The following is a 22,733-nucleotide window of genomic DNA, read 5'->3' as shown; positions in this document are numbered from 1 at the left end:
CCTGTGATGTCCACCGAAAACAGGGGCAGCTCAGAATTTTTCTGTTAAGAGTTTTAGGCCTGCCAGTCTGTTGGAATGGGGAGGTGGGGAGGTGGGAAGCACTCTGTTTTGACTTTGATTTTACCGTGTATTGGAAAGACAGTTACAAGAAATGGAATTGTATGTCTGCGTGTATGTATGCGTGGGGGAGGCTTCTAGAAATCAGGAGCCTCGGCACACCTATTCTTGGGTTGAAGATCCCTGCAATGGTTAAACGCGCTTCCTAACCTGTAGAGGTGTCAAATCGCGGGGACCGCGTTCCGAAACGAAGACCCACGGATTTGGGAGTCTGCGTGTTGCGGCAGAGATGAGGGGCGGGACGGGCTCGGGTTCCAGGGGCTCGGCGCCCGCGCCCTCCCCAGGGCTCGCGACCACCCCGCGCCGCCCGCCTCCGCCTCGGCCCCTCCCCCCGCCCCAGGCGCCGCGAGGTGTGCCCACCCCTCCCCGCCCCCGCCGCGGTGGGCGGGCCCAGGCCGGGCGGGGCCGGTGGGCGCGGCGCCACGGCTCCTGGCTCCGAGGAGACGGCGGGCGGCACTAGGGGGAGCTGCTGGCGACGCCGCCGCGCCGGCCCCCCACGCCCGCGGCCCCGAGCGCCGCCTCCCCAGCCCGCGCCGCCGCGATGGCGGAGGACAGCGAGTCTGCGGCCAGCCAGCAGAGCCTGGAGCTGGACGACCAGGACACGTGCGGGATAGACGGGGACAATGAGGAGGAGACGGAGCACGCCAAAGGGTAGGCGCGCGGGCGGCACGGGGCGCGGGGACAGCGCGCGGCGCGGGCTGCGCTCGGACGCCGGGTCCGGGGGCGCGGGCGGGGCCGGGGCCGCTCTGAGGGGGCGGGAGGTCCCCAGGCCCGCTGAGATCCGGCTCCCGGGGGCTCGCGGGCGGCGCGGCGGAGGCGAGGCCCGGGGTGGGCGGGGAGGCGCGGGCCCCCCGTGCGGGGACCGGCGACGCCGCTGTCACCTGCCGCGGGGCTGGCCGGTCCCTGCTCGTCCCCGCCGCCTCCTGAGCCCGGCCCCGGCCCGCGGGTGCGACGTGCGGTCCTGGCCGGTGTGCGACTCGGCGGGACCTAGGGGAGGCGCGGTCCCCGTCCCTTTGTGGCGGCCCCGTTTGTGGGAAGTCGTCCCTTTCCGTTCCTTGTCATCCTCTCCTAAGTCCTTCTAGACCTTCCCACCCCTCCCCCAGCCGCCGCCACCTCCAGAAAAAAAAAAAAAAAAAAAGAGGAGCTGATGGTGGGGGCAGTGGTTTGACATTTGCGCCGGGTCGGTTGCTCGCTGGAGGCGCGGAACTGCGGAAAGTTGTGCTTCGCGGCCGCTGCCCCCTCCCGCCCCGCGCGGAGAGCCCCCGCGGACGCGCGGGTTTGCCACTGCCCGGCGTGCCTGCAGAGCTCCGTAAAGCAGGTCCGGTCCGCTGATTTGGGTTCAGGCTTGGGGGCCAGCTCCCGCTGGTCTGAACAGATCCTGCTTGCAGAGCGGGTGTTTGATCTCCGAAGCCAGAGGCACCAAGGATTTTAGCACCCGATCAGGTTTCCTCTGATTCCTTTTCACTGGCCGGCTCCCCTTTCTCCCCCGCAGACTAGATTTGCTCTCGCTTTGGAGAAAAGATTGCTTCCGGTTAAGGGTATTGAAGTTCTGTTTTTAGAGTCTGGGAGGGGGGAGGCGGTCATTTTAAATAAGACTGGTGTCCTGAAAGGTGGTGTTTGCATTACCCTTTTACCCCGTCGGCTTCACACTGCGCTGGTACCGAGCACTTCCTGCCGCCCCTTGGATGTGAGATTTTGCAAACCGTGGTGACTGAAGAAGTGGGTCAGCTTGAAAACATGATAGGGAGGCCTTAGACACAGATGGCTTATTTATTCAGTTCATGGAGAGGATTCTTTCAGTGATTGACGATTTAAAGTGTAAAGCATTTGCATTCTGTTTAACGTCTGCTTGGAGATTTGTTTAAGAAAAGAACTTTTACTGAGCTTTTAATGTGTTAGAAAATATTAAAAGAGATCAAGAAAAAGAAAAGCTGACTAAATCTTTCTCCCATTTGCAAGTCGCTTTTTTTTTTTTTTGTAACGAATTCTTGGGTGGCGCCTCCAAGTACCGAATGTTACAATTCAAGTCTAGAATTTCTTTTTTTAAGAGGAAAGGAAATTCTTACAGAAATCTGAGCCTGAGTTCTGTTTATGCAGTGATAGAAATGTGCCTGTGATAGCTAGCTAAATATAAATTCGCTTTTGAGACAATAGCGTTAGTGCTAGAATGGGCCCAGGTGCACATGGGACGGGTTACCCCAATAACTTCAGCACCTGTCCATTATCTTTCTGAGGAGACCCTGGACTTTTCTCTTCTCCGCTGTAATTTCTGTTATTAAGTCTTTGGAAGGTTTGATCTGTACCTCCTTCCCTACACAGTCCAGAACGTCCATGCTACAGAGAATTATTTATCTGTGTGTCCACTGATCTGGGAAGCCGGGGCTCCCTTGGCTGTGTGAATTTCCCGGATCGGCACCCAGAGGCATCTCTCTGTCCCCTTCAGAGGTTTTCAGCCTTGTACATCCACATAGCATATATTAGCACAGTTACTCGAAATGTAGAGATGCCCAGTAGACAAGTGTTTTAACCAAGAACGGGTAATACAACAGCTTCTAGTGGTAAGAGATTGATATAGAAGGATTTTTTTTGGTAGTCTGTTAAATGTGAGGACAGCAGTAAAAATTCATGTTGCCGGGCTTGTTGGACTGCTTTTTTGGGGGGTTTGAATTTCGATGGTGTGTGCCAGATTTGGGGGTATTCGTGTTTTATTTGACTTGTGTCCTGATGGTATGGCTCAGTGAAACCTGGGTTTTTTTCTTACATCGCTCCAGTTTGTAAATGTTAACATTTGAAAAGAGGTTTTCTCTGCTTGACCTCTTCCTTCTCTACCAGTTTAAATTAAATTACAAATAAGGAGCCTTTGGAGGAATGCGTAGGTAAACACTCTACTTTTTAATGATGAATTGTTGAAGCGGCGCCTGGCTGGCTCAGTCAGTAGAGCCTGCCACTCTTGATTTTGGGGTCTTGAGTTCGAGCCCCACGTTGGGTGTAGAGATTACTTAAGAATGATGAATTATCGCTTTGAGGCCGCGAGGTATGGGTCAGTACACAGGCCACGAGGTATGGGTCAGTACACAAAGCAGTGATTTACTAAATACTATCCTGGTGGCCAGAAGGAATTAATTTCCTCCCACTATTGAGTATGCAGTTGACGCTTGAACAACACTGGTTTGAAACGCACAGGTCCGGTTATACACGGATGTTTTTCCATAAATACAGCACACTATGCAAATATTTTGTCTCTTCCTTATGATGTTCATAATAACATTGTCTTTTTCCAGCTGGCTTAATTGCGAGAATACCGTATATAATATATATACAAAATAGGTGTTCATTGACTGCTCATGTTATCAGTGAGGCTTCTGGTCACCACTGTGTCGTTAGTAGTTAAGTTTTGGGGGAGTCAAATTTATACAAAGATTTCTGACAGCGTAGGCATTCAGAACCCTAACACCCCCGATGTTCAGGGGTCAGCTGTCATGTATTTACTGCTTGTTTTAGACATATTAGTTGCAACTAGAGCCTTAGATAAAAGGAAAATACCAAATTAGATTCTTTTGCACCAAAATGTCAACATTACTATGTATGCTTTTCTTCTTTCATTTTCATGGAATTTTCTTTATGGACTTAAAAGATCATTGCATTTTTGTGGATAATATTTCAAGCCCATGAATGAAATGTTTTATGCTCTGTGAAAAGACCAATAAAGGATTACCTAGATTGTTTAAATAATTCCCTTGTAACATATGCCTCACAATTAGGGGAAGTAACCTTGTAAAGAGCGTGGAGGGAACTTGAAAACTGTCAAGCAAATTGGAAGTTCTAAAGTAATTGTGTTTGTACTGTAATTTTCTTAGCAAAGACTTTCTAAGTAGATGAAATTTTACTTCAGTCCAGCTTTCTATGTGAATAATTAGAAAGGGTTCAGATGACTGAAGGTTTCTGTTCTACTGGGGTTGACTGTGCTACTAAAGAGGTTCCCTTTAGGGTGACTTCCCGTGCAGCTTTCCCAGGTGGGTTTGAGGTTAGGTAAATACTCATGGACCTTTAATACTTCTCTCCGTTTGATGCATAGGTGGTTTCTGTTACTTTCTTCGGAAGGGATTTGGGGAAACTTTGAGGACAGGGCAAATTTCACTATTTTCTCATTCTTGCCCTTTTTTTTTTTTTTTTTTTTTTTTTTTTTTAGTTTATTTATTTTGAAAGAGAGAGGGTGCACACAGGAAGGGTAGAGAGGGAGAGAGAGAATCCTAAGCAGGCTCTGCACTGTCAGCACGGAGCTCGATGTGGGGCTCGAGCCCGCAAACTGCCATGAGATCATGACCTGAACTGAAAGTTGGACGCTTAACCAATTGAGCCACCAGGCACCGCTGGTCCTTGCCCCATTTTATGCATCTTTTCCCCATTTGTAAAGTACACTGGGTGGTGGTAATTATCTCTTACTCGGCCTGCCACACCTCACATGAAGCATAGTTATTGGCCAGTGTTGGAGGCATTGTCACACAATTGGCCCCAAATAAAATTAGCATTCAGGTCGGCAACAAAACCAAATCCCTTTTCTGGCTTTACCAACACAGATTTTCACAATGCAAAAAAAAAAAAAAAAAAAGGAAAGAGAAAAAACATTTTCTTAGACAAATTGATGGCTTTTATCTCCTTCCCACCAAGAGCGTTTTCCTCAATATTCAGTGTGGTGGAATAGGAGGCAGCTACCAGGAATATTTACCTAGGGAGTAACATAAACATTTATGAATATGCCGTTGTTGGCAGATGAATGGCCAAATTATTCCCTGAGGTAGATATGAAATAGCTGTAGTATTTGAGGGTTATTCTGAGACATTTTTAAGACTTTTTTTTTTTTTTTTTCTCCTTAGAAAAATGAAGGTCTGGTATTTGGTAAAGATTAAATCTTTGGATTGAACAAAGAACAAAGAACGTAACCTCTCTTCTCCCACACCCCATATAGGGGGGACATTGAAGTTATTCTCTGCACAGTATATTGTTCTTTCTGACTTTATCTGTGTATCATTGAGACCGGCTGTGGGAACTTCGTAGGATAATTCAAAGCTGCCCTTTCTGAAATCTGATCTGTTATCAACTGTGTAGATCTAAATGGAAAGGTGTGTTAACAGCTTATGCCCAACAACTCCCTCAATTCCAGTAACAGTCTGAAATCATCAAATGTCTGCTCTGACTTGCATCTGAAATGTGATATCACTTTGGGCTCAGAACAAACTTTTTCCAGAAGTTTACCTAAACTCTGGAAAATATCAAGGTATGGGACACACTCTTCATCATGCTGAAGTTGTTTGTTAACACAAGTGTCCACACTAAATATATAGGAGTTAAAGTCAGTTGCTTAGTTAACTCAGGGAGTGGAACCAAATTCTGTACCAAGTTCAAGAAAAAGTTGGTTGATTTTTTTTTGTTGTTGTTCTTGTATTTGAAAATATGTTTCTGACTTTTATTCATTTTAAGAGTAAAATATGCAGTATTAAAAATTCAAGCAGGGGTGCCTGGGTGGCTCAGTTAGTTAAGTGTCCAACTCTTGATCTCAGCTCAGGTCTTGATCTCAGGGTCATGAGTTCAAGTCCCACTTTGGGCTCTGCAGTGGGTTTGAAGCCTACTTAAAAAAAATTCAAACAATAAAGTGTATAAAGAGTTGAAGGCGCCTGGTCATCTTATTTACTAGAGAAACCACTATTGACAGTTTAATCCACTAACATTGTAATGTATATTAAAAAGTGCATATTTAACATAAATGAGATCAAACTTTACATGGACTCATTTGTTACCTTGTGTTTTTCACTGACTATTAGTGTTGTCTGCTAGAACTTTCTGCAGTGATGGGAATGTCCAATAGCTGTCACTAGCCACCTGGAAGGTGGTTAGTGTGACTAAGGAACTGAATTTTAAATTTTATTTAATTTTAATTAATTTAAATTCAAATGGCCCTTTCTGTGGACAACTCAGATCATATCCTACTTTTGACTTCTTGAAGCTTCTCTGGTACTCAGAATATTTCTTTATTCTTCTGTTGTCTTTCCTGGATATTCAACATTTCTTCCTTCTAGCTCTATACCCTACTTTTCTTCGAAACTCTGAGAATGATCTTTAAGTTTTGAACAAGTATGTTTTTATCGGTATTTCTCTATCAATGTCAAAAATTAACCATTATCTAAAATATTCTACCAAGACAAAACGCGTAGGATATTTGACTTTTCTTTCCTTTACATGTTCTAGGTTTTGTTGGAATAGTCTGGAATTTTAATTCCATGTAGCTTTTTTACTTTTGCCCTTATATTCCATTAAAACTTTTTTAACTATTACATTATACTCACATCCATATTGTCAAAAACTTCTTAGACTTTCCTTTTTTGTTGCTTATCACTATTCCTTGTAAACCATACCTTCTTTTTTTGAGTACTTTTTCATTTTTTTTAAGTTTATTTATTTATTTTGAGAGAGACAGAGTGAGTGGGGAAGGGGCAGAGAGAGGGAGACAGAAGATCCAAAGCAGGCTCTCTGAGAGCCCCGTGCGAGGCTTGAACTCATGAACTGTGAAGAATATGACCTGAGCCGAAGTTGGACGCTCAACCAACTGGGCCATGCAGGTGCCCCTCATTTTTTTTTTTTTATTAGAGTATGCAGATGATATATTTTCTGAATTCTTGTATGTCTGGAGATGTCTTTCTTTTGTCCTCATGCATAAACCACAGTCTGGGCATGCGTGTAATTCTGTAATAATCATTTTTCTCCAAACTCCACAAACGCTTTATTATCATCTGGCATTTAGTGGCACAGATGTTATTTCTCTGCCAATCTGCTTCCCTTTCTTGTATAGGAAACCTTACTCTTTCTTTGTTTTGAATTGTTTTTAGTCTAGAAGTTTCTAGGATTTTTCCCCTATCTTTCTATAACCTGAGGGTTTCTGCATCCTTTTACATCCTAGAATCACACTTTTCTTTAATATCTGAACACAGTGGCTCAAGCTCAGACAGGATGATTGCGGTTTCTTAGAGCCTGAGGCTTTCACGGTCCTCAGCCTGCCCATCACTAGCTCCACAAATGTTTTAGGCTCCTTTCCATTTTCTCCTCAGACCTTTGACCCTGGGTCACTTTGTTGTCTGTCATCCCCTGCCCCCAAGAACCACTAAGGTAAGGCTGTTGTGCACACCATTGACTGAGGGTTTTGTGAATAATGAGGGGGAGAGGTTTGATTATAGCGTAAGGGCAGAAAACAACGTATTCGCCATCAGACATCACTGTTCACCAAAGGGATTGATTTCCTGTCCGTGCCCGTCCCTGGGCCAGGGCTTCGCACATGTTCTTGGGGGTCCTCTCTCCCCGAGTGTGTTCTCTACATCTTCCCACCTTTGCCTCCTTCTCCAAGTTCAAGGTCTGGCTAAGGTTTCCACTGAAGGTGATAATCCCTGCCAGAGGCCCTACAGCCCTTCCTGCCGCAGTGAGATCTGTGGTCCTTTTCAGAAAAGGAGATCATAAACAAGGCTGACACCTCCAAACATGTCTGCAGAACATGAACGTGTGTCCACCTGTCTGCTCACCAGTAGGCTGGGCACGGACGCCGTGCTTGCAGGCTCTGATTTTTGCCGTATCTGGTGCACTGAACATACTGGCGGCCTAACAAAGATTTATCAAATGGATTCAGTGGTTCTTAATCCCCCTTGACAAATTAATTTCTAATTTAAAAAGTTTCCCCCTATGTGCATTAGGAATATGTGAAGGATTTTTTTTTTCTCCTAATTCTCATTGAAAGGACTTGAGATGTAGAATTCTCTGTTGGGTTCTGTGCTGCAGAGGATCCGGTGTGTAAAATAATTGCTAATTTTTTGAACTTCTGGTATGTTCTTACTTCGTGTATACATTTTTCTTGTTGAACCTTTGTAGCAACAGATGAGGAGAAGGGGGCTTTCCCAAGTTTATGTAACTTGTGCAGGCCACATTTCAGATTCAGATGTAGGTGTTGGGCCTCTTGCCATGTGACTGTAAACTCTCGCCTGTGCACTAAACTGCATGGACCGTAAATCAATAAAGTAGTGATTTGTTTGATAGTGTTTCACGCTTATCTCCCTGGAGGTCAGAGATTACCAACCTGAGCACCTCTTCAGTCACTTTTCTCAAGTGTAATGAGCACAGTAAATGTCAGTGAGTTTAAAAATAAATGAATGCATTTCCTCGTTTAAAAAAATTTTGCAGCTTGATTACAGAGAGCCCTCTTGAATTTCTCTTCAAGCCCGTTAAAGGACTAATTTTAATTATAGCATCAGTGTAATTTGCAGTGAGATCTTTTTTCTTCTCTTCCTGTTTCATGGCTATCTCCTCTCCCTTCTGGACCAAATTCTGTAGTTGCCCCCCCATGGCCTCCTGCAGGCCAGCATCCTTCCCCTGGTGCCCTCTGCCTCCCAGCACTGCGATGGGTCAAGCCTCCATAGTCAGTTTACTAGAAGAAGCAAAACGTGTTCGGGAGTCTGGTGTTGAGCAGCTCCCGTGGACAGCACTGCTGGAGGAATCCACTTGAGCCTGCTGGTTCCCTCTGGTTCACACTGGTTCCCACCCCACAGCCCGGCTGGTTTGACACTTGAGAGGGTAGTGCTTTTGTGGGTGTTTTGAGTTGCTGTAAGTTAGGAAGCTCTTCAAGCCACAGGAGAAGATCCAATGCACACATCACCCAGCAGGCATCCCAAACAGAGGTGGGATTTTAATTGTACAGTTTCTCTTTTGTGAGCACATTGTGTTTCTGTTACTGCGTCAAACACACACACACACACACACACACACACACACACACACACACTGGGGAAATATGGGCTCCTTTATTCCCACGGCAGTGTTCACTCATGTTCAAGTTCATGTAGTACATTCCCAGAATGATGGTGATTCAGTTAATATGATAATTGCCCATAATTTCTTCATTTGGTGTTTTTGGGGCATGGGGGAGGGATACTTGCTGTTTACTATCCTTTGGGTGTTGATTAACATTTTGTAGAAACTGAAGAAAAAAACCAATGAAAGAAGAGATTTTTTTTTTTCCAAATGAAGTTCACAGGTTGCCTGGGTGGCTCAGTTGGACTCTTGGTTTTGGCTCAGGTCATGATCTCACGGTTTGTGAGTTCAAGCCCTGCATTGGGCTCTGTGCTGACAGTGCAAAGCCTGCTTGGGATATTCTCTCTCTGTCTCTCTCAAAAATAAATAAACTTTGGAAAAAACTTGATTTTGCAAAAGCACATCGTTGTTGTTTTTAAAATTTTTTTTTAACGTTTATTTATTTTTGAGAGAGAGAGAGACAGAGCATGAGCAGAGGAGGGGCAGAGAGATGGGGAGACACAGAATCTGAAGCAGGCTCCAGGCTCTGAGCTGTCAGCACAGGGCCCGTTGCGGGACTCAAACTCACAAACTGTGAGATCTTGACCTGAGCCGAGGTCGGACGCTCAACTGACTGAGCCACCCAGGTGCCCCATCACGTCGTTTTTAATAGAGAGTGTCAGAATGTGTCATTAGGCAAAAAGACAGTTCCTTGGTATATATCTTAAAAAATGTGAATCTACTCTTCTTGTCCTGGAAATTCCTGTCATTGGGTGTCCCGGGAACATCATAGCCCTCGCTGGGTCCTGTGACACGACTGGCCGCTCCATCTTACGACTCGGTGGAGACTCATCATCATTCACTCAGTCTGCTCTTGGGCTCTCGGTCCGCGGCTGCTAGGGGGCCCCTTCTCCCGAGTCAGCTCTGTCTCCTTCCTGCCGCCCGGAGTGTTTCCGTCCTCCCTGCCGCCGGCCGCGGTGTGTGTGATGGGAAGTCACAGGTGAACCCAGCAGACGTCCTGGGGCTGGCAGAGGACAAAGTAGAGGGAGCCTGGCCCCTCTTGTCACAGAACGTCCTTGTGGGGCACACGGAGACTCCCGAGAGAGAAGTGAGCTTCTGTGCCGGATGCTCTGGGATTTGGGACGTTACCCGACACAGCCCGACCCGTGTGCTAACAAATACAGCGTTGGTGTATTAGCTGTGGCTCCGTATCCACCTTAATTTGTTAAATTAAAGAATATTTTGAATAGGTCGTTGAGCGTATGGTTGCGAGATCCAAGAGGCACAAAAGGGCGTCCCGTAGAAAGGGAGTCTCGCTCTCCCAGCACTGAGTGTCCCCCTTCAGGAGCAGCTGCTGTTGCCGGCCGGTGGCCTGTCCTTGCGATGGCGTATGCCTGTCCCACATACACAGGGACACGGGTGTGCGTGTGCACGCGTGCATGCTTACACGTGCCTGTGCAGATGGTGGCGAGCCGGACCGCTGCCGCACCTCGGTTTTCCACGTCACGGTGTATCTCTGAAATACGGATATCGGAGCACATAGACCAAGCTCTTTTTTAATTGTTTGAAACAATATTTTTTAAGTTTATTTATTTTCAAGAGAGACAGAGAGAGAGCGAGCGCGATCAGGGAGGGGCAGAGAGAGAGGGAGACACAGAATCTGAAAGGGGCTCCAGGCTCCGGGCTGTCAGCACAGAGCCCGACGCGGGGCTCGAACTCACGGACCGCGAGATCGTGACCTGAATCGAAGTCGGACACTCAACTGACAGAGCCACCCACGCAGGCACCCTGACCAACCTCTTTTTTTTGAAAGGCTGTATGGGGGCGCCTGGGTGGCTCAGTCGGTGAAGCGTCCGAGTTCAGCTCAGGTCACGATCTCACAGTCCGTGAATTCGAGCCCCGCGTCAGGCTCTATGCTGACGGCTCGGGGCCTGGAGCCTGCTTCCGATTCTGTGTCTCTCTCTCTCTCTCTGCCCCTCCCCCGTTCATGCTCTGTCTTTCTCTGTCTCAAAAATAAATAAACGTTAAAAAAAATTTTTTTTTAAAAAGGCTGTATGTTGGGGGCACCTGGGTGGCTCAGGGTGGCTCAGTCGGTGTGTCCAACTCTTGAATTCGGCTCGGGTCATGATCCCAGGGTCCTGCTGAGCATGGAGCCTTCTCAGGATTCCCTCTCACTTTCTTTCTCTCTCCCCTCCCCTTTCTGCTCCCTTCCTCTGCTCCTCTCCCCCGCCCGCATGCTCACTCTCTCTAAGAAAGAAAGAAAGAAAGAAAGAAAGAAAGAAAGAAAGAAAGAAAGACAGGGAAGCTAAAAAGTTGAATGTTGTATCAATCTGTCCCCTGTGAATAGATCATGAGGTTGTTTCTGTTTTTTTTTTTTTTTTTTTGTGCCAGTAAGCAGTGCTGAAATTAATATCTTTGTATGTATATCACTTCTCCAAAATATTTCTTTTTTTTTTAAATTTTTTTTTAATGTTTTTTTTATTTCTGAGGCAGAGAGAGACAGCGCCTGAGTCGGGGAGGGGCAGAGAGAGAGGGAGACACAGAATCAGAAGCAGGCTCCAGGCTCTGAGCTGTCAGCACCAAGCCTGACGTGGGGCTCGAACTCACAAACCATGAGATCATGACCTGAGCCAAAGTCGGTCACTCAACCGACTGAGCCACCCAGGTGCCCCTCCAAAATATTTCTTAATGAATATTTTAGTGTCTTTTTTAGCTAACAAGCATTAGAGAGGCCGTGCGGCATATTGAAATTAGTATTAAACCAGAAATCAAGAAACTTCTGTCACTAAGCCTCAATTTAATTTGTCTGAGCTCTGGGGTGCCTCTGTGCTTTTAAAAAATTTCCTTGTCTCTTTCCTCTACCAGCCCAAAGTGGACTGTGACCTTTAGCTCCCTTCTGGATTGGGGATGGCATAGCCCTCTGTGCTTGAGAACTCCCAAGTTCACTTTTGTGATTCCAGGTGATGGCCTCACCTATTGCTATGGCAGCCGCATCACTCCTCAGACACGGGTTTTCTCTCCACAGCCATGTAGATCTTGCCCCTCACTTCTTCACAGGATTTTTCTGGGGGAAGAGAGCAAAATATTTTGCCACACTCTGTAACTACAAGGATTTCATGTACGTATGGAATGTTTCTGTAATGAGAGATTTGATGAGGTCCGTGATCAGCATTAGGATACAGAAAAGAGGTAGAAAACAAAACTGTGTGGGGCGCCTGGGTGGCCTAGTCCGTTAAGCATCCAACTTCAGCTCAGGTCATGATCTCGCAGTTTACAAGTTCGAGCCCCGCGTCAGGCTCTGTGCTGACAGCTCAGAGCTTGAGCCTGCTTTCAGATTCTCTGTCTCCCTCTCTCTTTCTGCCCCTCTCCTGCTTGCACTCTCTCAGTCTCTCTCTCAAGAATAAATAAACATTAAAAAATTGAAAAAGAAAAAGAAACTGATATGTAAAGGAATTTAGAAATAGGAATATCATTTGAAAAGCACACTGATATATTAACTTTACTGATGCATTAATATTAAATATAATAATGCTAATACAATATGGCAATGACTCTCAGCCAGGAACAAGATTTCTTTATGGCTTGTTAACTATATCTGCCTCTGAAAGGCCCAGAAATGGGAAAAGTCATGTAAGTAGGAGCTGCTGTATATCAGTTATTCTTTTTTTAATTTTTCTATTTTTAATTTTTTTATGAGAGAGAGAGAGGCAGGGTGTGAGGCAGGGAGAGGGCAGGGAGGGGCAGAGAGAGGGAGTCACAGATCAGAAGCAGGCTCCGGACTCTGAGCTGTCGGCACAGAGTCCTACAGGGGGCTCGAACTCACGAACCATGAGATCATGACCTGAGCTGAAGTCAGGTGCTCAACTGACTGAGCCACCCAGGCGCCCCATATCAGTTATTCTTTCAGAAAAATACCGTGAGCATGAGTGAGAGAAGGTCATAGGAAATAGGTAATTTTTCACTAAGTTGGACTATCTTGAGGGATACACTCTGCCGACTACCTCATGCCTTTTAAAAATTTTTTTCCACTTATGTTCATCATTTCATCTTTAGGAACAGTTTTGGCCAAGAGACAAAGAGGTAAGCATTTGAGAAATTTGTTTGTTGAGGGGCACCTGGGTGGCTCAGTGGGTTAAGCATCCGACTCTTGATTTCAGCTCAGGTCATTATATGGTTTGTGAGTTCGAGTCCTGCATCTGGCTCTGTGCTGACAACGCAGATTCTCTCTCCCTTTTTCTCTGCTCCCCCACCCAAAATAAATAAATAAAAACTTTAAAAACAAAAAGAAATTTGTTGAATAGGTGAACAATTTGTACTTTGTCTTTTAATTTATGCAATAAACTTAAAGATATATTTAAAAATTTCATTTTGCATTTTAAATATTTTTTCCCTTACTCTGATCTTGGACTGTCTGCAGACAGGCCTTAACTTCACAAACTGTAAATCACACTAGACTAGTTTCTTGCTAATGCATATTGGTAAAATTTTATTATAATTCACATTAACTCTTACCAGAATTGGGTTTTATAGGAAGTAGGCACCAGAATTGTTTGATAATAAGGAAATGATTATGGCCAGAGAACGCTAATGAGGACACATTTTCCCACATTTACATTATGGTAAGAGTTGAAAGACTAAAAAATTTGGAAGCAAGCAGATATCTCAAAAAGGGGGATTGTTTAGCAAACGGTAGACCAGGAGCGAGCAAAGGAGTCATCCAGCTGCTTCTACCCCAACTGGGCCTGGGTTGAATCTAGGGCTTACTGAAGTCACTGCCCTCCTCCTAACACCTGCGTAAACATTGACATTGTTGGCCGGTCCCACTGTGACCTCTACCCAGCTGCAGCCCCCTTGGCTGACCTTTATAATGATCTCTGACCTTCACTGGCCATAAACTTGGGGGGGCATCTCTGAGCTCTGAGCCTTCCAAAGGCAGGTCCGTGATTTACTGCTTGATTGGAGATAACGCCGCTTTGGAGAGCCTCGGACATATATTTCCCGCATCAGCCCCATGAGGAGAAGGAATGTGCTGAAAAAGGCACGAAGCCACCTAACTGATGAGGTGGCTGAAATCTTCAGGTCAGGCGATAACACAGCCACTTGGTGGCAGCTGGAAGGGTGGTGACACCTCGCTCTGGACTGAGTGTTACACTCGGGAAGAAAAAGGGTAAAGGAGTCATTCTTGGAACTGCACGAATGAGCCGCTGACCAGAACAGACTGACTCTTGAATCTGAACCGTGGGTCAAATCCATTATTGAACTGGGTGGCCACATGATCAACATTGGAGATGGCTGTCCCGATCCAGCATGAGGAGAGGCTTGAGGCCAGCGCACCCAAAGGATTTGACTCTACCTCGGCCGACTTCCCACAGCTGCGGGTGCGAATTCTCTGTCTGCAGGGCACTGCTAAGCACCTGTGGGTTACTTGTACCGTTCCTAACCTGCATCCAAACCTCCTCATGCATTGTCCCCTGTAGTGCCTTTCCATCTAGGCATGGGATTTGGCATCCTGAACATAACGTACACACAGCACTAAACATCTGTTATAATTCATTGAAAAACCAAGAGGCTGAAAAAAATGTTCAAAGATCACGAATAGGCAGTTGACAAACGAAGACCTAAATATTGCCAGTGTATATCTAAAAAGATGTTCAGCCAGCGGAGATGCATGGAGGAGAGGCGTTATGGTGTAGTAATTGCGTGGGCTCTGGAGCCCAGACCGGCTGGACTTGCGTCCTGGCCCTTCTTCTTGCAACTTTCATCAGGTTCCTTCATCTCTTTGGATTTCAGTTTCCTCTTCTGTAAGACGAGAAGATCAGAATAATAGCACTTGCCTTACAAGTTGTGACTGTGCACAAGGTTGACATCTGTGAGGTGTGTGGTCAGCACAGCACCTGGCACAGTGAGTGCCCCACAGAGCTGCTGCCGTGGCTGGTGGGGTCGAGGATGGCAGCCAGCGCTAGATTGTTCTCCAGAGTGGCTTTGTCCGTTCACGTTTCACCAGTGGTTATACGGGCGTTCCTTTACCTCCCATCCTTCTGACATTGTTAGACTTGCAAATGTTAAACAAATCAGCAGATGAAGAGTAGAATCTGAGGCGGTTTTGTTTTCATGTTCCTTCCTGCCAGGGAGGTGGATGGAGCATCTTGTTATGACTTTTTTGGTGGTTAGAGATTCCTCTTTTGTGAAGGGCTTACTCACAGCCCATTCTTCTGTCAGTCTTTTGTCTCTTTCTTATTGATTTTTTAAATTGATTTCTCATTCACACAGCAAATATTTATTGAGGATCTTTTGTATGTCAGACACTCCTTTAGGCGCCAAAAATACAAAGGGAAATGCTGTTTTGTGCATCCTATGCACTAGTTAGAGGAAGAATAATAAATACATAGCACAATTTTAGCTACCGGTAAGTTACGAGAAGAGGTAAAGCAGGGCAATCATAAAGATAGTTAACACTGAGTGATTTCTATGTGCCATCTACCGTACTAAGTTCGTACATGTATTAATTCGTTTTCTTCTTGCAATTCTTCCTGTCTGTTCAAAACTCCATCCTTTTACGGCTGTGGAAACTGAAGCACAGACAGGTTAAGCAATATATTCCAAGTCACACAGCTAGAAAGTAGTGGAGCCAGAATTAAGAACCAGGTGGTCAGACCCCTAGCTAGTGCCTGCAATCCTAGCCTGGATGTTGTGTTTTCTCTCTGCTGTGCTGGAGAGAAAATGGGAAGGCCAAAAGAGCTTTTTGTGGATTCTGACCATTGGTAGTATTTTATCATGTGCCTTATGAATATCTTGCCTCGTTATGTAGTTTAACATTTTTATTTATAATGGGTTTGCCACAAAATATTTAACTCCGATGTAGTCAAGTTATTGCCTTTTATTTGTGGTTTGTTTTTTTGAGTCCTTGCGTAAGGAATGATTTCCTTCACTGATGTTAGGAAGCTGTTATCTTATTCTTTCAGTTTTTCATTCAACAGGTGTTTACTCGAGCACCTACTATATTCCAGACACCATCCTAGGCCCTGGGTGGATGTTAACTACACTGACAAATATCACCGCCTTCAGTTTTAAAGTTATATTTTCTAACTTTGGGTCTTTAACTCATTTAACATTTATTTATTTTTTTTGAAGTATATTTCTTTTGAGAGAAAGAGAGAGAGCGAGCGCAGGGGAGGGGCAGAGAGAGAGAAGAAGAGAGAAAATCCCAGGCAGGCTCCGTGCTGTCAGCGCAGAGCCTGATGCGGGGCTCAGTCCCGCAAACCACGAGACCGTGATCTGAGCTGAAATCAAGAGTCAGATGCTTAACTGACAGAGCCAACCAAGCGCCCCTAAAATTTATTTTTGTAGTTTGTGGGAAGTAGAAAACTAATTTTAGTTTTCTCCACAAAGGAAGTCAGTTTTCCTGATACTATTTACTGAAAGTTCATTTCTTCTTCAGTTGTTGGTGATGTGATCATTGTCATATAGCAGGTTCCTGTACATCATGGGTTGTTACTGGTCTGCCTATGCTATTTCATTGATCTCTTTGTCTGTTATTGAGCTCTGTGGTATTTTTTAAATGTTTCCTTTGTAAAGGCATTGTGATTATTTTTTTTCAGTGATTATATTTATTTCCTTTTTATTGAAGAATACTTCACATACAACATAACGAGTCAATATTTAAATACATTACAAAATGGTCACCACAGTAAATCTAGTCACCATCTGTCACCATATAAAGTTGTTACGATATAATTGACTATGTTCCCTGTGCTGTACATTACATCCCCATGCCTTATGTATAACTGGAAGATTGTACCTCTTAATCCCCTTTCCCTATTTTGGCCATCCCCCTACCTACTTCCTCTTTGTCAACCATCAGTTTATTCTCTGTATCTATGCATCTGTTTCTGTTTTATTTGTTCATTTGTTTTGTTTTTTAGATTCCACATATAAAACGTACAGAACTTGTCTTTCTCTGTCTGACTTCTTTCACTTAATGTAATACCCTCTAGGTCCATCTGCCCTGTCACAAATGGCAAGATTTCATCCTTTTTTATGGCTGAGTAATAATCCATGGAGTGTATGTATCTGTGTGTGTAATGTGTGTGTAATGTGTGTGTAATGTGTGTGTGATGTGTGTGTGTGTGTGTGTGTGTGTATATATATATAGTCACTTCCATATCTTGGCTATGATATATAAAATGCTACAGTAAACATAGGGGTGCAGATATCTTTCTGAATTAGTGGTGGTTTGGTTTTTTTTTGTTTTTTGTTTTTTTGGATAAATACCTAGAAATGGAATTAGCAGATCATATGGTAGTTTTATTTTTAACTTTTTGAGAAAACCCCATACTCTTTTCCACATTGGCTTCACCGATTTACATTCCCACCAACAGTGCATGAGGGTTCCCTTTTCTCCACATCCTCATCAACACTTGTTATTTCTTATCTTTTTAAGAATAGCCCCTCAGACAGGTGTGAGGTGATACCTCACTGTGGTTCTGATTTGCATTTTCCTAACGAAGAGTGATGTTGAGCATCTTTTCATGTGTCTGTTGGCCATCTGGATGTCTTCTTTGGAGAAATGTCTATTCAGGTCCTCTGCCCATTTTTTAAATTGGATTATTTTTATTATATTGAGTTGTATGAGTTCTTTATGTATTTTAACATATTTATATATTAACTCCTTCTCAGCTCTATCATTTGTGAATATCTTCTCCCATTCAGTAGGTTGCCTTTTGTTGATGGTTTTCTTTGCTGTGCAAAAGCTTTTCAAGTTTGATATAGTTCCATTTGTTTATTTTTGCTTTAGTTAGCCTTGCCTGAGGAGAGAGATCAAAAAATGATGTTGTTAGGACCAGTGTCAAAGAGCTTACTGCCTGTGTTTTCTTCTGGGAGTTTTGTGGTTTCTGGTCTTCTATTTAGGTCTTTAATTCACTTCTAGTTTATTTTCGTATTTTGTATTTCATATATGGTGTAAGAAAGTGGTACAGTTTTGTTCTTTTGCATGTAGCTATCCAGTTTTTCCCAATACCATTTATTGAAGAAACTGTCTTTTCTTCATTGTATTTTCTTGCCTCCTTAGTGGTAGATTAATTGACCATATAAGCCTGGGCTTATTTCTGGGCTCTTTATTCTGTTCCTTGATCTCTGTATCTGTTTTTGTGCCAATGCCATACTGTAGTGATACAGTAGTTTTATAGTATAATTTGAAATCCAGGAGTGTGAATCCTGCAGCTTTGTTCTTTCTTGAGGTTGCTTTGGATATTTGGGGTCTTTTGTGGTTCCTACAAATTCTAGGAGTATTTGTTCTAGTTCTGTGAAAAATGCCATTGGTATTTTGACAGGGATTGCATTGAATCTACAGATGCTTTGGGCAGTATGGACATTTTAACAATATTAATTCTTCTAACCCATGAGCATGGTATATCTTTTTTATTTATGTGTATCCTCTTCAATCTGTTTCATTAATGCCTTATAGTTTTTAGAGTATAGATCTTTTACCTCCTTGGTTAAATTTATTACTAGGTATTTTATTCTTTCTGGTGCAATTGCAAGTGAGATTGTTTTCTTAATTTCTCTTTTTCATAGTTTCTGGTGTACAGAAATGCAGCATTTCTTCTGTATGTTAATTTTGTACCCTGGAACATTACCAAATTCATTTATTAGTTGTATTAGCTTTGGAGCGGAGACTAAGGTTTTTTATGTATAGTATAATGTTATCTATAAATAATGACAGTTTTACTTCTTCCTTTCCGATTTGCATCCTTCTAATTTTTATTCCTCACCTAATTACCGTGACTGGGATTCCAGTACTATATTGAATAAAAGTGGTAAGAGTGGGCCTCCTTGTCTTGTTCTTGATCTTGAAGGAAAAGTTTCTCTCAACTTTTTTCACTGTTGAGTATGATATTAGCTGTGGGTTTATCATATATAGTCTTTGCTATGTTGAGATAAATTCTCTCTGTACCCACTTTATTGAGTTTTTATACTAAATATGTGTTGCATTTTGTCAAATGCTCTTTCTGTATCTGTTGAGATGGTCAAATGATTTCTTATTCTTTGTTTTGTTAATGTGCTGTATCACATTGAATCGATTTGTGAATATTGAACCATCCTTGCATCCCAGGAATAAATCTCACTTGATCATTCTGCATGATCCTTTTAATGGATTGTTGAATTCAGTTTGCTAATATTTTATCGAGGATTTTTGCCTCTGTCTCTATCAGGGATATTGGCCTGTAATTTTCTGTTTTTGTATTGTGTATGTTTGGTTTTGGTATCAGGGTAATGCTGGCATCATAGAATGAGCTTGGAAGCATTCCTTCCCTCCTCTTAGTTTTTGGAGTAGTTTTAGAACAGATATTAACTCTTCTTTAAATGTTTGGTAGAATTCACCGGTGACACTGTCTGGTCCTGGAAGTTTGTGAGAGTTTTTGATTACTGACTCAATTTCATTACTAATAATGGATCTGTTCAGACTTTCTATTTCTTCTTGATTGAGCCGTGGAAGATTGTTCTTTGGAATTTATCCATTTCTTCTATGTTGTCCAATTGATATATAATTGTTCATAGTAGTCTTTTATGACTCTTTGTATTTCTGTTGTATCAATTATAACTTCGTTCATTTTGTATTTATTTGAGTCCTCTCTTTTTCTTTTTTTTTAAATGTTTATTTTTGAGAGAGAGAGACAGAGACAGCATGAGTTGGGGGGTGGGGGGCAGAGAGTGGGAGACACAGAAACCACAGCAGGCTCCAGGTTCTTGGCTGTCAGCACAGAGTCTGCACGGGGCTCAAACTCAGAACCGCGAGATCATGACCTGAGCCAAAGTCAGACACTTAACTCACTGAGCCACCCAGGTACCCCGAGTCCTCTTTTTTTCTAGATCAGTCTTTCCAGAGGTTTATCTTTTCAAAGAATGAGTTCTTAGTTTCACTAACCCTTTCTTTGTTATTTTAGTCTCTAATTAATTTATTTCTGCTCTGATCTTTATTATTTCCTCCTTTCTAACTTAGGGTTTTGTTTGTTCTTCTTTTTCTAGTTCCTTTAGGTGTAAGATTAGATTGTTTATTCGAGATTTTTCTTCTTTCTTGAAAAGGACTTGTATTACTCTAAACTTCCCTCTTAAAAATGCTTTTGCTACGTCCCATAGATTTTGGAGTATTGTATTTTCATTTTCATTTATCTCAAGGCATTTAAAAAAATTTCTTCTTTGTTGTTTTTTGTTGTTATTGCTGACCCATTGGTTGTTCAGTAGCATGTTATTTTGTCTCTGCATGTATGTGGTTTTTTGTGTGTGTGTGTTTGGTTTTTGTTTTATTTTTTTTCCAGTTTTCTCCTGGTAGTTGGTCTCCAGTTTTAGACTGTTGTGGTTGGAAAAGATGCTTGATATGGTTTGAATCTTCTTAAATTTACTGAGACTTGTTTGTGGCCTAGCAGCCTGTATCTCTCCTAGAGAACATTCCACATATACTTGAGAAGAAATATGTATTCTGCTGTTTTTGGATGGAAGACTCTGTGTATATCTGTTAAGTCCATCTGGTCTAACATGTGGTTTAAGGCCACTGTTTCCTTATTAGTTTTCTGTCTGGATGATCTAAGTGGGATGTAAAGTCCCCTACGGTTAATGTATTACTGGCAGTTTCTCCCTATTTATTAACACCTGCTTTGTGTATTTCGATGCTCCATTGTTGGATGCATAGATATTTACAAATGTTAAATCTTTTGTTGGATTGCTCCTTTTATCATTATGTAATGCCCTCCCTTGTCTCATGATATAGACTTTGTTTTAAAGTATATTCTGTCTGGGGCACCTGGGGGGGCTCAGTCAGTCATGCAACTGACTCTCAATTCTGGCTTAGGTCATGATCTCGCAGTTCACGAGATTGAGTCCTACATCGGGCTCTGTGCTGATATCCCTACTTGGGATATTCTCTGTCTCTGTCTCTGTCTCTCTCTCTCTCTCTCTCTCTCTGTCTCTTCCCCGCTTATGCTGTCTCTCTCTCTTTCTCACAATAAATGAATAAACATTTTTTAAGAATTTAAAGTATATTCTGTCTGATATCTGTTGCTACCCCAGCTTTATTTTTGTTTCTATTTGCATGGACTGTCTTTAACTATCCCTTCACTTTTGGTCTGTGTGTGCTTTTAGGTCTGAAGTGAGTCTCATGTAGGCAGCATGCAGATGGGTCTGTTTGTTTGTTTGTTTGTTTATTTTCCATTCAGTCATCCTGTGTCTTTTTTCCTGGAGCATTTAGTCCATTTACATTTCAAGTAATTATCAATAGGGGTATATTTATTGCTGTTTTGTTTACTGTTTGCTGGTTGTTTTTGTAGTTCTTTGTTCTCTTCTTTGTGGTTTTTCTTTAGTGTTATGTTTGGAATTCTTTTCTCTTTATTTTTTGGATATTTATTACAGGTTTTTGGTTAGTGGTTACTGTGAAGTTCATATATAACAACCTATGTGCATAGCAGTCTATTTTAAGTTGGTGTTTGTTTAAGTTCACATGCATTCTATATTTTAACGCCCTCGCCACCCCCTTTTATGTGTTCGGTGCCATATTTTGCATCTTTTTATTTTGTGTGTTTCTTAACTAATTCTTGTAGATTTAATTGATTTTTTTGCTTTTGTCTCCTAATCTTCAGACTACTTTGTGAGTGATTGGCCTCCGCTACCTTCTGGGTTGCATATCCTACTATAAGCTTTCCTTTAGCAGTGAGATTTTTTTCTAATTATGGCTTTTTCATTTTTACTTAAAGCAGTCCCTTTAATATTTCTTATAAAGCTATTTACTGTGGGTGAACTGCTTTAGCTTTTGCTTCTCTGGGAAACCCTTTATCTCCCCTTTAGTTCTGAATGATAATCTTGCTGGATAGAGTGTTCTTGGTTTAAGTTTTTTTCCTTTCAGCATTTTGACTATATCATGACACTTCTCTCTGGCCTGCAAAGTTTACGTCAAAAAATCAGCTTGTGGTCTTATGGGGGTTCCTTTATATGTAACTAGTTGATTTTCTCTTGATGCTTTTAAGATTCTCTCTTTAATTTTTGGCACTTTAATTATAATGTGTCTTATTGTGGATCTCTTTGGGTTTATCTTTTTTCGAACTCTCTGTGCTTCCTGGACCTGGATGTCTGTTTCCTTTACCAGGTTGGGGAAATTTTCACCTGTTATTTTTCAGGTGAGTATTCTGCCCCTTTCTCTTTCTTTTCTCCTTCTGGAACCCCTATAATGTGAATGTTAACATGCTTGATGTTGATGTCCTAGAGGTTCCTTAAACTATCTTAATTTTTTAAAATTCTTTTTTCTTTTTGTTGTTCAGTTTGGGTGATTTCCATTACCCAGGCTTCCAGATCGCTGATCTGTTCTGTGTCCCCCAATCTGCTGTTGATTCCTGCTAGTGTGTTTTTCATTTCAGTTAATTGTATTCTTCGGCTCTGACTGGTTCTTTCTTATATTTTCTATGTTTTTGTTGACATTCTCACTGTATTCACCCATTGTTCTCTCAAGTCCATTGGGCATCTTTATAACCATTACTTTGAACTCTTTCAGGAAGAATGCTTACTTCCATTTCATTTAGTTCTTTTTTGAGGCCTTGTCTTTTTCTTCTGTTTGGAACATATTGTTCTGTATCTTAATTTTGCCTGACTCTGGGGGCGCCTGGGTGTCTCAGTTGGTTAAGCATCCAACTTCAGCTCAGGTCATGATCTCACGGTTCATGAGTTTGAGCCCCGCATCAGGCTCTGTGCTGACAGCTCGGAGCCTGGAGCCTGGTTCAGAATCTGTGAACCCCCTTCTCTCTGTCCCCTCC

General features: G+C 42.9%; 1 protein-coding gene across 3 annotated transcripts in view; it reads left to right on the top strand.

Annotated features, from left to right (window-relative positions):
- The first annotated feature begins 492 nt into the window (after positions 1–492).
- Positions 493–22,733, top strand: part of NMT2 (N-myristoyltransferase 2) — a 74,533-nt gene continuing 52,292 nt past the window's right edge. The window contains exon 1 of one of the 3 annotated variants that reach the window (XM_049624658.1): positions 493–768. In XM_049624658.1, coding sequence (XP_049480615.1) covers positions 659–768 — 110 coding nt within the window. In that variant the 5' untranslated portion in view covers positions 493–658. The remainder of the gene's footprint in view (positions 769–22,733) is intronic. The other 2 variants (XM_049624656.1, XM_049624657.1) reach the window with 2 other exon arrangements.

Source organism: Panthera uncia, chromosome B4 (assembly GCF_023721935.1).
Source record: "Panthera uncia isolate 11264 chromosome B4, Puncia_PCG_1.0, whole genome shotgun sequence".
Classification (NCBI taxonomy): Eukaryota; Metazoa; Chordata; class Mammalia; order Carnivora; family Felidae; genus Panthera; species Panthera uncia.
Note: the sequence above shows the minus strand (reverse complement) of the source record. Positions and strands in the feature narration are given on the sequence as shown.